The sequence below is a fragment of the Triticum urartu genome, unplaced genomic scaffold (genome assembly GCF_003073215.2).
Source record: "Triticum urartu cultivar G1812 unplaced genomic scaffold, Tu2.1 TuUngrouped_contig_4882, whole genome shotgun sequence".
Classification (NCBI taxonomy): domain Eukaryota; kingdom Viridiplantae; phylum Streptophyta; class Magnoliopsida; order Poales; family Poaceae; genus Triticum; species Triticum urartu.
In genome coordinates, this window is record NW_024115508.1 from 1 (window position 1) to 12,531 (window position 12,531).

At 47.3% G+C, this 12,531-nt stretch overlaps 1 protein-coding gene across 1 annotated transcript; it reads right to left on the bottom strand.

Moving 5' to 3' along the window:
- Positions 1–5,945: 5,945 nt before the first annotated feature.
- LOC125528448 (myricetin 3-O-rhamnoside 1,2-glucosyltransferase UGT709G2-like) lies at positions 5,946–7,449 on the bottom strand. The gene has a single exon (XM_048692926.1). The coding sequence runs from the start codon at positions 7,447–7,449 to the stop codon at positions 6,046–6,048; it is 1,404 nt and encodes a 467-aa protein (XP_048548883.1). The 3' UTR covers positions 5,946–6,045.
- Positions 7,450–12,531: the final 5,082 nt, after the last annotated feature.

Here is a 12,531-nt window from a genome sequence, read left to right on the forward strand (position 1 = left end):
CAAACGTGGCTCTTTCCGGCTATCTCTCCCACGACCAACACTTGTCTCAACCAACAGGATGACCTTCCCGCCATCCTCAACAGTGCAAACTTCATGACTTAGTGTGCAAGATTAATTAAATATTGACCCATGGTGTGACCTACTTTCGAGGTGTCCGTAACCGTGGACTCGGCTATCGATAGATTAATACACTCTGCAGAGGTAGCGCATTGTACCCACACCACGGAACCCATGGCCTCGTACTCCCATTCCGGTGCACCAACGACATTCCGACGAAACCCCTCCATTGCCATGACACTCTCTCGGCCACTCCGACCCACTCCCCAACTGGGCTAGTCCTGGGTGGCCCCATGTCTACCAAAGATACAATGACCACCGTCGTGGCCAACGTCCCTCACGGGGACCGGTACCAAAAATCTCAACAACGGGCTCACAAGGTTATGTCTGCTTACCAGGCCAGGGTACCGCACGCCCATAACCTTCCCTAGTTGGAGGCACCGACCAGAGGCATGACAACGGACCGAATAAAGGCCTTCCCATACAGGCAAATGTGGTTGCACTGGGAAAAACTCGATTCAATGGCACCATGACTCGGTCAACGATAAATTTAAGTTGTATTATTATCAGGTTCAACTTAAATTGAAAATAACAGGTGTCATAGTATGCCATGAAATGCAATCACTAACATATGCACCACATATTAACGGAAATGACTGAGTCAACTAAATCCACACTAAGCATAAACATCAACAACACCTCATACATCTCTAGTTAGGATTAAACTCACATTAAACAAAATCTTTTCTAACAAATTTTACCATTTTTCTCATGCAAGAAAATAGTTCTAATAAATTACTTATATCCATAACCATATTATTTCTATCACAGCAAAGATTAATTCTAGTTCCTATAACCACTTAGTAGCTACAAACTTTCTGATAACATAAGCATGTAAACTTAAACAAACACTAACATAATATAAATAACCTAATGATAATGATTTAAATGCATGGATTAAATCATTCATTCAAGTAGAAAAATATCGCAAATATTGAAGTGGCATCATGAAAATGTTGCCGTGGCTTGCCTTAGTGCAGATGAGGCTCACAAGCCCTCTGGTGTTCCTCAAGACAAGCTTCACTCTCTGAAAATACATTTAAACACAAAAAGAAAGTATCAAGAACCCTTCTAAAAATCACCAGAAAATCTAGACAGCAGGGAAAAATCCCATTTTTGGTGAGCTGCTAGATTTCTTTGCAAAGAACACAATGCAAAAAGAATCAATTCAGTTGGACGTATGGTTGAAGAGTTATAGCTGTTTGAATCTCTCTGGATATAAATGAAATTTGAATTTAAATAAAACAGACAGGGGGTGAGGTCAAAGGCGTAAAGCCTCGGGGCGCCACCACTCGTACCGCTTCGCGCGCGTACTGAGTGGCTGACTAGCGGGCCCCACTAGTCAGGTGGGAGAAGAGGGAGAAGGGAACAGAGGAGGGTACGGCTTCGCCAGAGCTCACGCCGGCGATGAGGGCTCCTTGGCCAAAACGAGAGGGAGGGATAGAGAGAGGGGATGGAGGCACACCTGCCCGTACCCGTAGCGTAGCTAGGGGTGGTCGGACGGCGTCGGAATCGACCTCACAAGCGGAGGCAAAGAGCGGAGGTCACCGGAGACGAAGACGATGGTGAACAGCGGTGACTCCAGGGGCTTCAACCAGGCGGAACAGCACCACCGGAGAGTGGCGGAAGCCCTGGAAGGATTGCCCAGGCCTGGGAGGGGCTGGAGCTACCGTGGCGACCCGAGAGGACCGCCGGTGATCTCGATCTCGGGGACGGCGGCCCGCGGCCTGCCCGGCCGGGCTACGGTTTCCTACGGTGTTGCGGGGTGTGTGGGAGTGGAGGATGGTGCTCGAGGAGGCTGGGGGTGGCTCCATTTATAGGCGAGCAACGAGGGGGGGAACGGGCTCTGCCGTCGACACCTGGACACGGCGCCCGACGACGAGCAGCGTCAGTGAGAGGGGGAGAAGGCGACGCAGCTCACGTGGGGACTGTGGGCGAACGGGGACGAGTACATGATCAAGGAGAAGGCGACGAGCACAGTGCACACCGCACTGTTACCTTGGCCGGACCGTGCCCGTGCTCGCTGCGGCGAGCTCCGGCGTCGGCGAGTACCAGGGGAGAGTTAAGGGGGTTTGGACGAAGATGGTGGCGAGGTTTGGCACGCTTTGGCACTCGGGGAAGCGAGCACGCGCGAAACAGAGCGCTCGACGGCACCCAGAGCGCGTCGACACGCTGGCTGGCATCGTGTACACGCGTGGTCACCACGTGAACTTTGCCCTCAGGCCGGCCTACGTCCAAAGTTCATGTCTGGCTTGTTGTTCGTGGTAGTTTTTAAGTTTACCACACTTTGGTTTGGATCCAGACGCAGTAGAAAAGATTTTACAAGCCAAGTAAGTTTCTGATCAGTAACTTTGAGAGTTTACTGAGGTCAAACGGCTGGGAGTTTGGGGCTGGGTTTTGGAGGCTAGAAATCATCTACTAAGGTGATGACGCACAAGAAAAATCAGCCTCATTTGAGTAAGTAAAATGGTAGTTGCTGTAGAAACCACCATTTCTGTCCGGAACAGAAAATATTTTCTGTAGAAAAAATATTCCAAAAAGTGGTGCAATATTTTTGCTCAGGAAGTTGCCCTAGGGTTCAAAGAATATTTGTGATTTTTCTCATATTTTTGTGGGCATGAAAAATTGAGGTTGCTTTGGAGGACATTGATCTAGCTAGGGTTTAAGGGAAGGAAATGAATATTTTTCATTAAAGAAAAATATTTCAAATATTATTATGAGGTGAACCAGAGAGAAAATGATGCTTAGAGAGGGAGATGAGGCACTTGGATGAAAGCCAAGGGTACCCAAGTGTTTTAAGTCCCCATGAAAAGATTCAAAAACTCCAACTTTCAAAATCCCTGGTGCTAGTACCAGTACCATACTCTTTGGCAAGCACAACTTTCTTGGGCTTTGATGTTGCTTCTTCAGCAACAAAGTCCTCATAATCATCATCTGAATTTTCCTTCTTCTTGGACCTGGTGGCAGCTTTGGAGAACTCTTGACTCCTTCATAGTAACTCCCTTCAGGACTAGAGCCTGCATTGAGATCAGCCTGCTCCTTTGACCTGTTCTAGCTGTCACTGGAGGCTGGCATACTAAAACCTGCACCTCTGAAGTAGATGGGGTAGAGTGGAATGAATGAGCATCACAAAAACACAACATTTTTGCAAAATTTTGAGTAAAAATTTCAGTTTTAGGTTTTCACATAGATGATTTCGGAGAGTCCGAGTGGATAATTTCGGTAGCACCGAAGCTATAACAGAGAGTTGGCCACACAGACTCTGTCAGACCGAGGTGTGTTTCGGTCTCTTCGACAAGCTAGGGTTCTACAAAAACCTTAGACTTGGATCCACCGATGTGTACCACTCAGTGGCACCGAGACGTACAGTGTGCAATGGTCTGAGGCCAAATCGGTGAGTCTGATTCTCTCTGTTCGGTCTGTCCGAGATGATCTCTACGTAAACCTAACCCTGATTTTTTCCGCTCAAATCTACTTCTACAAAATTTTGCTTGAAATAGAAATTTCAGTCCGTGGGAAATTTGCGGGCGCAAGTACTCTAGTGCATATAATTAGAGGTTTGAAGCACTACGTGATCAAATCCTCGGTGGAGATCCTTTACTGCGGCGAGGGCGCGATGGAGACCAGTAGATGATCCAGGGACCACGTGCGATGGCGCAACGGGTTGCGGGGAGTCGTGACAGTTGAGGAATTTCAACGTACGGTCCACGCGATACATATATACCCGTGAGCTGTCGGTGAGACCGAGCGAACCACATCGGTGGCACCGAGATGAGTAACTGTTATGAGCACTACAACTTGGTGACGCTGGGAATTTCAAGTCGGTATCTCCGAGATAGAAAATCAGATCAGTCCAAGTGGTTTCCATGAGACCGGATGGTTATGAATTGGTCTGTCCGAAAATCACTTAGAAGGTTTTGGAGGTTAGTGCTAGTCGGATCGGTGGCTCCAAGGGTTCCTCACCCGGAGGGTCCGAAAGAGACTTGTTCAAGTTTTTGTGATATAGCAAGAAAGAATTTGGACAAGTCAAGATAGATAGCTAGAGAAGGTGCTTAAGCATTCTTAAGCACACTTGTTACTAAACCGTGATGTGTGTTTAGAGAGCAATTTACCTTCCAATTCCTTTGCAATATTCATTGGCTCCAGAACTGCAGATGCCCTCTTAAGGAAGCTCTTCCTTTTTTTTTGTGAGCTGGCGTGCTTAGTCATATTTGACTCAGTCAAAACCGGTTGACCTGACCAAAACCGAGTCAAGGGTTGTATTTTGAACTATGTGACAAGTTGAGGGTGCAATTCGACCGGTTTTAAACATGAGGGTTGTAAATCAAACTGATTGGTTAGTTCAGGATTAAAATGTGGACTTCTCGCTTTTATAGTCAACTTGAGAAAATCAAGTACCTTGCATTGCACTATCTTCCTTCGGAGTAACACCTCTACGGCTCACGGTCAAACTGCTGCTCATCAAAACATACGTTGGCGTTTCAGTCGGAAGAGTTGTGGCACAATCACTGGTATCTCCACGTCCTGAATCTCAAAGAATACAAAGAAAAATGCTGATCTTCTGCACTAACTTTGGACAAATAAATAATAAGCCCGTATGTTTATGTACCAGTTGTTTTAATTTTTTCTTTCCTCCAATACTGCCCTTGCCTTCTGAACTGAGCTCCAGCTCACAGCAACATGCTTCCCTAATCCTGTTTGAAACATTGGGAACTGGCAATCGGTATCCCGATGTCCTACACAAAGTAGCCACTTTAGAAATAATGTGTGTAGCTCAGTAGCTGTTTAAATAAATTGAAAGACAGATAGTTCAAGCTTTTTTTAACGGGAAGGGGACTGGAGGAAGGGGACGAGTACACGGGGAGGTGAAAAAAGGCAAAATAAATAAGGGAGAAGGAGGCTTCGAGCATGGTTAATAATATAGCATGTTGCTGGCTATAACATCTTGCCATGTCATCTATAGCCAATATAATAGCCAACACGTATAATAATGGGCTACAAGAAAGTATTATTTTTTTTATCATATGGCCCATCATACATTCTCACATAAGTTCTTGGAACACGTGCTACAGCCGGCTGTAAGTCTACAACCCGCTTCTCTTCTCTCTTCTTTTCTCTCTTTTCTAAGTTAGCAAAGATATAGTATTTAGATCCTTACAGCCCGCTTATGTCATCTTATTATACTTGCTCTTCCAAGATACGACTAGCCCACCAAGTCACTAATGAGACGTAAACATGTTGGCCAGCCATGTGCAACAGTAAGACAGTCTAGGAAAAAAGACTATAGCGAGGGAGACCGTAGAGGACGAAAACGATTGGGTCTCATTAATGACAACAAACAAACAAGGCTAGCACTGTGCAATCTCGAGCATAAAGAAGGCAGCGCAATACGTCGCATAATATTCGAGTGGTCTAGATAATAGTATCATATAGTAGTATATAACCCATAATGAATTTTCGCAACAAATAGACCTACTATGCAAGGTATCGCTTTATAGTGCATGATTGGTTCTCATCTTGGACACATTTTTCCTTCGCAAGAGACATAGATTTTCTAGCCGTTTCCACTAGAACAATCCATATTTTAACAACACTTGTATGGAAAAAGGTTGGGCAATGATGATAATATCCAACAAATGGTATAAACAAAAACAATAAAGACAACATAATTACATAGCGCACTTCCAAATTACGAACGGTTAAGTGTTTACCAAAAAGCTTGCCGCTTTTCTTTTGACAGAGCAAACAAAAATAGTAAAGAAATATTTTTTTTACCAAAAAGCTGAGAGTTTATTCCATTTTTTTACCCTCAAGGATGACACTTTTGACATGGATTACCCCCAAAGTACAAGTTTGGTCACTTGTTATCCCCATTTTGAAATTTTTGACACATTTCACCCCCTTGGAAACAGCCATACTAATTTTCACTTAAGTAATTCTTGGCTCTGGACCAGACTTGATGCTGAGCTCTCTGATGAAGCGGACGAGCCGCCCTAACTCGGATGACGATGAGCCCCCGTCGGCGATGTCCAGGCTCAACTGCTCCGCCATGGCTTGGGCCGCTGCCTTGATCTCGCCGGACACCATGGCCTCCCTCACCATCTTCTCGACGACAGCCCTGTCGCACACGTCCTTCATGTCCAGCCCCGTCCTCCACACGGCGCCCACGAGACGGCTGTTCATCTGTTGGTCGAGGAAGAAGGGCCAGCACACCATCGGCACGCCCTCGACGGCGCATTCCAGCGTGGAGTTCCAACCGGCGTGTGTCAGGAAGCAGCCCACCGCTCTGTGCCGCAGCACGTCCAGCTGAGGAGCCCACTCCACTATATTGGCCTTGCCGGCTTGCGCCACCGCGACGGCTTCTCGAAGTAGCGCTGAGCTAGCCATCTGGACCATGCCCGGCCGAAGCACCAAGAGGAAGGCGTACCCGGTGGCTGCGAGGCCGGAGAGGAACTCGGTGAACTGCTCGTACGAGATCACGGCGATGCTCCCCAGGCTCACGTATACGACGGACCGGTCGCCGTGGCCGTACAATAACGCCATGCACCCGTCGTCCTCCCGCCACAGGCTCGCGCTTGCCGCGGACCTCGAGCTGGCGTGGAGTGGACCTACCGCGAAGACGTCGCGTGTGCGCGACGCGATGTGGGCGAGCGCTGGCCGCTCCATGGACGCGGAGGTGTTGATTATCAGCGCACGTGCCTTGCAGCTATGAGCGACGCCCTTGCCAATCTTGAGTATCATGGGATCTCCGCCGCCTGCTTGCTCAGTGGAACAGAGTCCAGGACCACGAGGAAGATCTCGTCGCCGGAGAATGCCCTCCATCCCCAAAACGCCACACACTGGGTCGTCCGCAGGGAAGGGGTTCTCGCCGAGCTCGAAGACCTTAGGCATGGACATGAACGCCAGGGAGCTGCACGCGCTGAATGTGCAGAAGGCAAGCGCCGGGATGCCGAGTTCGTCGGCGATGTCGGTGGCGAACGGCATGGTGCCATCGGCGACAACGCATGTCACCGGCGGCACATCGTCGGCGGACAGAAGCGATGACAAGAGCAGGGCACGGTACGCGGCGCTGCCGGTCGTGCACATGGACTCCATCAGCTCCATGTAGTGGCGTGGGTGGTCGTCGGGGAGGCCATCGGGGATAGACAGCAAACGTAGGCGCGGCGGAGGCGCCCTGGCAATCCTGGAGAGGTTGTGCTCGGTGTGGAGGAAGGTGACGTGGACGCCGGCGTCAAGGAGGGCCGTGGCGAGGTGGAGCATGGGGTTGATGAGTCCCTGCCGTGGCCAAGGGAACACAAGGACGTGCACCGACAGCGTAGGCGCAGAGTCCATCACTCGGGGATAGACAGCAAACGTAGGCGCGGCGGAGGCGCCCTGGCAATCCTGGAGAGGTTGTGCTCGGTGTGGAGGAAGGTGACGTGGACGCCGGCGTCAAGGAGGGCCGTGGCGAGGTGGAGCATGGGGTTGATGAGTCCCTGCCGTGGCCAAGGGAACACAAGGACGTGCACCGACAGCGTAGGCGCAGAGTCCATCACCGGCGATGTGCTTGGGCAAACGGCGGCTCGCTATGTGAAGATGGTTGGGAAGCGCACGTCTCGATAGCAGGGACGCGCGCCTTATATAGAGCAGATACATCTATCACCGGCGCTTTGGCAAACACAACATACCAAACACGCCCGCCGAACAAACCCCTGACAAATGACAAGTATACAAGTATTAGCACGCTCTGCCTCGCGCGCGTCCGATTGGCAACTGAGCGAATCTCCCGCAGCATCCCGTTGCTTTGTACCACTTGCTGGACCTTTGTGTGTGTTGGTTTGGGAAATAATTTTTTTCTCGTAAACTTTCGATCTATTCATCTTTTTTTTTTGACTGGGGACTGTAGGGAAAACCCCCACAGCAGATCAAAACTTTATTAAAAGGCAAGACAAGTACAAGTACAAGGGGGATTACAAGGGGTAATCAAGCTAATCTAAATAAAGGAGGAAAAACAACAAACAGCTCCGTAGACCACTTAGCGATGATTACAAGCACAGCGAGTCGAAGGCGCGCCACTGTCATCGCCCCTCCATCGCCGGAGTCGGACACAACTTGTTGTAGTAGACAATTAGAAAGTTGTCGTGCTAAGAGCATCTCCACTCGTTCGGCCCCCCAGCGCACCCGGCGATTGCGGTTGGGCCCATGCGCCGGCGGTTTTTTCGCTCTAGGGGCGATACAGTTCCCAGCTGCGTCCCCAGGTTTCGGCCCCAAGACGCACATAAATTCAAAACAGTCTTTTCCCGCTGCCAAAAAAACGCCACAAGTTCGGCAGTCAACGGCGATCTGCCACAAAGTTCGGCGATCAAACATACTCGAAAGTTCGGCGTTCAAAAGGAAGGACACATAGACAAAGGAATGCATCAAACGACGGGCTCCTCCGGCATGGGGCTGGCCGGCGTAGGTGTGTTCGGCATCGGCGCGACTTTTGTGCTCGGGCTGTTTGGCGTCGGCGTGGCTTCTATGCTGGGCGTCGTCGTGGCATCATCACTCGGGCTGGGCGGCTGCGTTGGGGTCGGTGCTACCTCTTGAGCATGTGTTGGTTTTCTCTTGAAGAGGAAAGGGTGATGCAACAAAGTAGCGTAAGTATTTCTCTCAGTTTTGAGAACCAAGGTATCAATCCGGTAGGAGACAACACACAAGTCACCTAGTACCTGCACAAACAATCAAGAACCTTGCAACCAACGCGATAAAGGGGTTGCCAATCCCTTCACCGTCACTCGCAAAAGTGAGATCTAATAAAGATAGTAAAGTAAATATTTTTGGTATTTTTGTTGCATAGATTGGTAAGTAAAGATTTATAAAATAGTAAACGAGATGCGATGTAAATAAAAGAGATGCAATATAATAAGAAAGAGACCCGGGGGACATAGGTTTCACTAGTGGCTTCTCTCAAGATAGCATGTATTACGGTGGATGAACAAATTACTGTCGAGCAATTGATGGAAGAGCGCATAGTTATGAATATATCTAAGGCAATGATCATGAATATAGGCATCACGTCTGTGTCAAGTAGATCGAAACGATTCTGCATCTACTATTATTACTCCACACATCGACCGCTATCCAGCATGCATCTAGAGTATTAAGTTCATAAGAACATAATACCACATTAAGCAAGATGACATGATGTAGAGAGATAAACTCAAGCAATATGATGTAAACCCCATCTTTTATCCTCGATGGCAACAATACAATACGTGCCTTGCTGCTCTTACTGTCACTGGAAAAGAACACAGTAAGATTGAACCCAAAGCTAAGCACTTCTTCCATTGCAAGAAAGATCAATCTAGTAGGCCAAACTAAATCGATAATTCGAAGAGACTTGCAGAGATATCAAATCATGCATATAAGAATTCAGAGAAGAACCAAATAATATTCATAGGTAATCTTGTTCATAAACCCACAATTCATCGGATCTCGGCAAACACACCGCAAAAGAGTATTACATCGAATAGATCTCCAAGGACATCGAGGAGAACTTTGTATTGAGAATCAAAGAGAGAGAAGAAGCCATCTATCTAATAACTATGGACCCGAAGGTCTGTGGTAAACTACTCACGCTTCATCGGAGAGGCTATGGTGTTGATGTAGAATCCCTCCGTGAACGATTCCCCCTCCGGCAGATCGCCGGAAAAGGCCGCAAGATAGGATCTCACGGGTACAGAAGGTTGCGGCGATGGAAAAGTTGTTTCGTGGCTCTCTGCGATGTTTCTAGGGTATAAGAGTACATATAGGAGAAATAAGTACGTCGGTGGAGCTACGAGGGGCCCACGAGGATGGGGGCATACCTACGCCCTGGGCGCGCCCTCCTGCCTCGTGGCCGCCTCGTGGAGTTCCAGACTTCGACTCCAAGTCTTTTGGATTGCTTTTGGTCCAAGAAAGATTATCGCGAAGGTTTCATTACGTTTGGACTCCGTTTGGTATTCCTTTTCTGCGAAACTCTAAAATAGGCAAAAAAATAGAAACCGGCACTGGGCCTCTGGTTAATAGGTTAGTTCCAAAAATAATATAAAAGAACATATTAAAGCCCATTAAACATCCAAAACAGATAATATAATAGCATGGAACAATAAAAAATTATAGATACGTTGGAGACGTATCAAGCATCCCCAAGCTTAATTCCTGCTCGTCCTCGAGTAGGTAAATGATAAAAACAATTTTTTTGATGTGGAATGCTACCTATCATAATTATCAATGTAATTTTCTTTATTGTGGTATGAATGTTCAGATCCGAAAGATTCAAAACAAAAGTTTAATATTGACATAAAAATAATAATACTTCAAGCATACTAATAAAGCAATCATGTTTTCTCAAAATAACATGGCCAAAGAAAGCTATCCTGACAAAATCATATAGTCTGGCTATGCTCTATCTTCATCACACAAAATATTTAAATCATGTACAACCCCGATGACAAGCCAAGCAATTGTATCATACTTTTAATGTTCTCAAACTTTTTCAATCTTTACGCAATACATGAGCGTGAGCCATGGAGATAGTACTATAGGTGGAATAGAATGGTGCTTGTGGAGAAGACAAAAAGGAGAAGATAGTCTTACATCAACTAGGCATATCGATGGCTATGGAGATGCCCATCAATAGATATCAATGTGAGTGAGTAGAGATTTCCATGCAACGAATGCACTAGAGCTATAAGTGTCTGAAAGTTCAAAAAGAAATTAAGTGGGTGTGCATCCAAATCGCTTGCTCACGAAGACCTAGGTTATTTTGAGGAAGCCCATCTTTGGAATATACAAGCCAAGTTCTATAATGAAAGATTCCCACTAGTATATGAAAGTGACAACATAGGAGACTCTCTATGATGAAGATCATGGTGCTACTTTGAAGCACAAGTGTGGAAAAAGGATAGTAGCATTGCCTCTTCTCTCTGTTTCTCTCATTTTTTTATTTGGGCCTTTTTATGGCCACTTTTTTTCTTTGTCCGGAGTCTCATCCCGACTTGTGGGGGAATCATAGTCTCCATCATCCTTTCCTCACATGGGACAATGCTCTAATAATGATGACCATCATAGTTTTATTTACTTAGAACTCAAGAATTACAACTCGATACTTAGATCAAAATATGACTCTAGGTGAATGCCTCCGGCGGTGTACCGGGATGTGCAATGAATCAAGAGTGACATGTATGAAAGAATTATGAACGGTGGCTTTGCCACAAATACAATGTCAACTACATGATCATGCAAAGCAATATGACAATGATGAAGCGTGTCAGAATAAACGGAACGGTGGAAAGTTCCATGGCAATATATCTCGGAATGGCTATGGAAATGCCATAATAGGTAGGTATGGTGGCTGTTTTGAGGAAGGTAAATGGGGGGGTTACGGTACCGGTGAAAGTTGCGCGGTACTAGAGAGGCTAGCAACGATGGAAGGGTGAGAGTGCGTATAATCCATGGACTCAACATTAGTCATAAAGAACTCACATACTTATTGGAAAAATCTATTAGTTATCGAAACGAATTACTACGCGCATGCTCCTAGGGGGATAGATTGGTAGGAAAAGTCCATCGCTCATCCTTGACCGCCACTCATAAGGAAGACAATCAAAAAATAAATCATGCTCCGACTTCATCACATAACGGTTCACCATATGTGAATGCTACGGGAATCACAAACTTTAACACAAGTATCTCTCAAATTCACAACTACTCAACTAGCATGACTCTAATATCACCATCTTCATATCTCAAAACACTACAGGAAACAGCTAGTTTGCCGCCAGTAAGCATCTTTGCCGTCAGCTATTCATCGGGGTAGACGGCAAAGAGCACTTTTACCGTGAGCTGCTGTCGGCAAAGAATGACTGACGGCAAAGAGAACTTTGCCGTCTGCTATTTTTATTACAGACGGCAAAGAGGGGTTTGCTGTCTTTGATTTCTATTACAAACGGCAAAGAAAACTTTGCCATATGCCGTTTTTATTATAGACGGCAAAGAGTGCTCTTTGCCGTCTGTAATAAAAACAGCATACGGCAAATAACTTTGCCGTCTGTAATATACACGGCAGACAGCAAAAAAAAACACACCTCGCGGATCGACCTCCCGGATCGATGAGGTGGCACGATCCACACCTCACGTTGTATCTCTCTCCCACGCCCCCCAACACGTTCTCTCTCTCTCACCCCCACGTTCTCTCACCCTCAGTCGACCCCACCACATTCTCTCTCCCTTATCCCCACGTTCTCTGTCTCTTACGCATCTCTCTCTCTCCCGGAACTCCCCAGCAGCCATGGTCGCCGCCGGCCACCCTGGCACCCAGCCACGCTCCCCTCCAACTGCCCCGTCCTCTCTCCCCCCTCGAGCCAGCCCCATCCCCCGTGCCCGTCGAGCCGGCCCCGTCCCTCGTAGCCA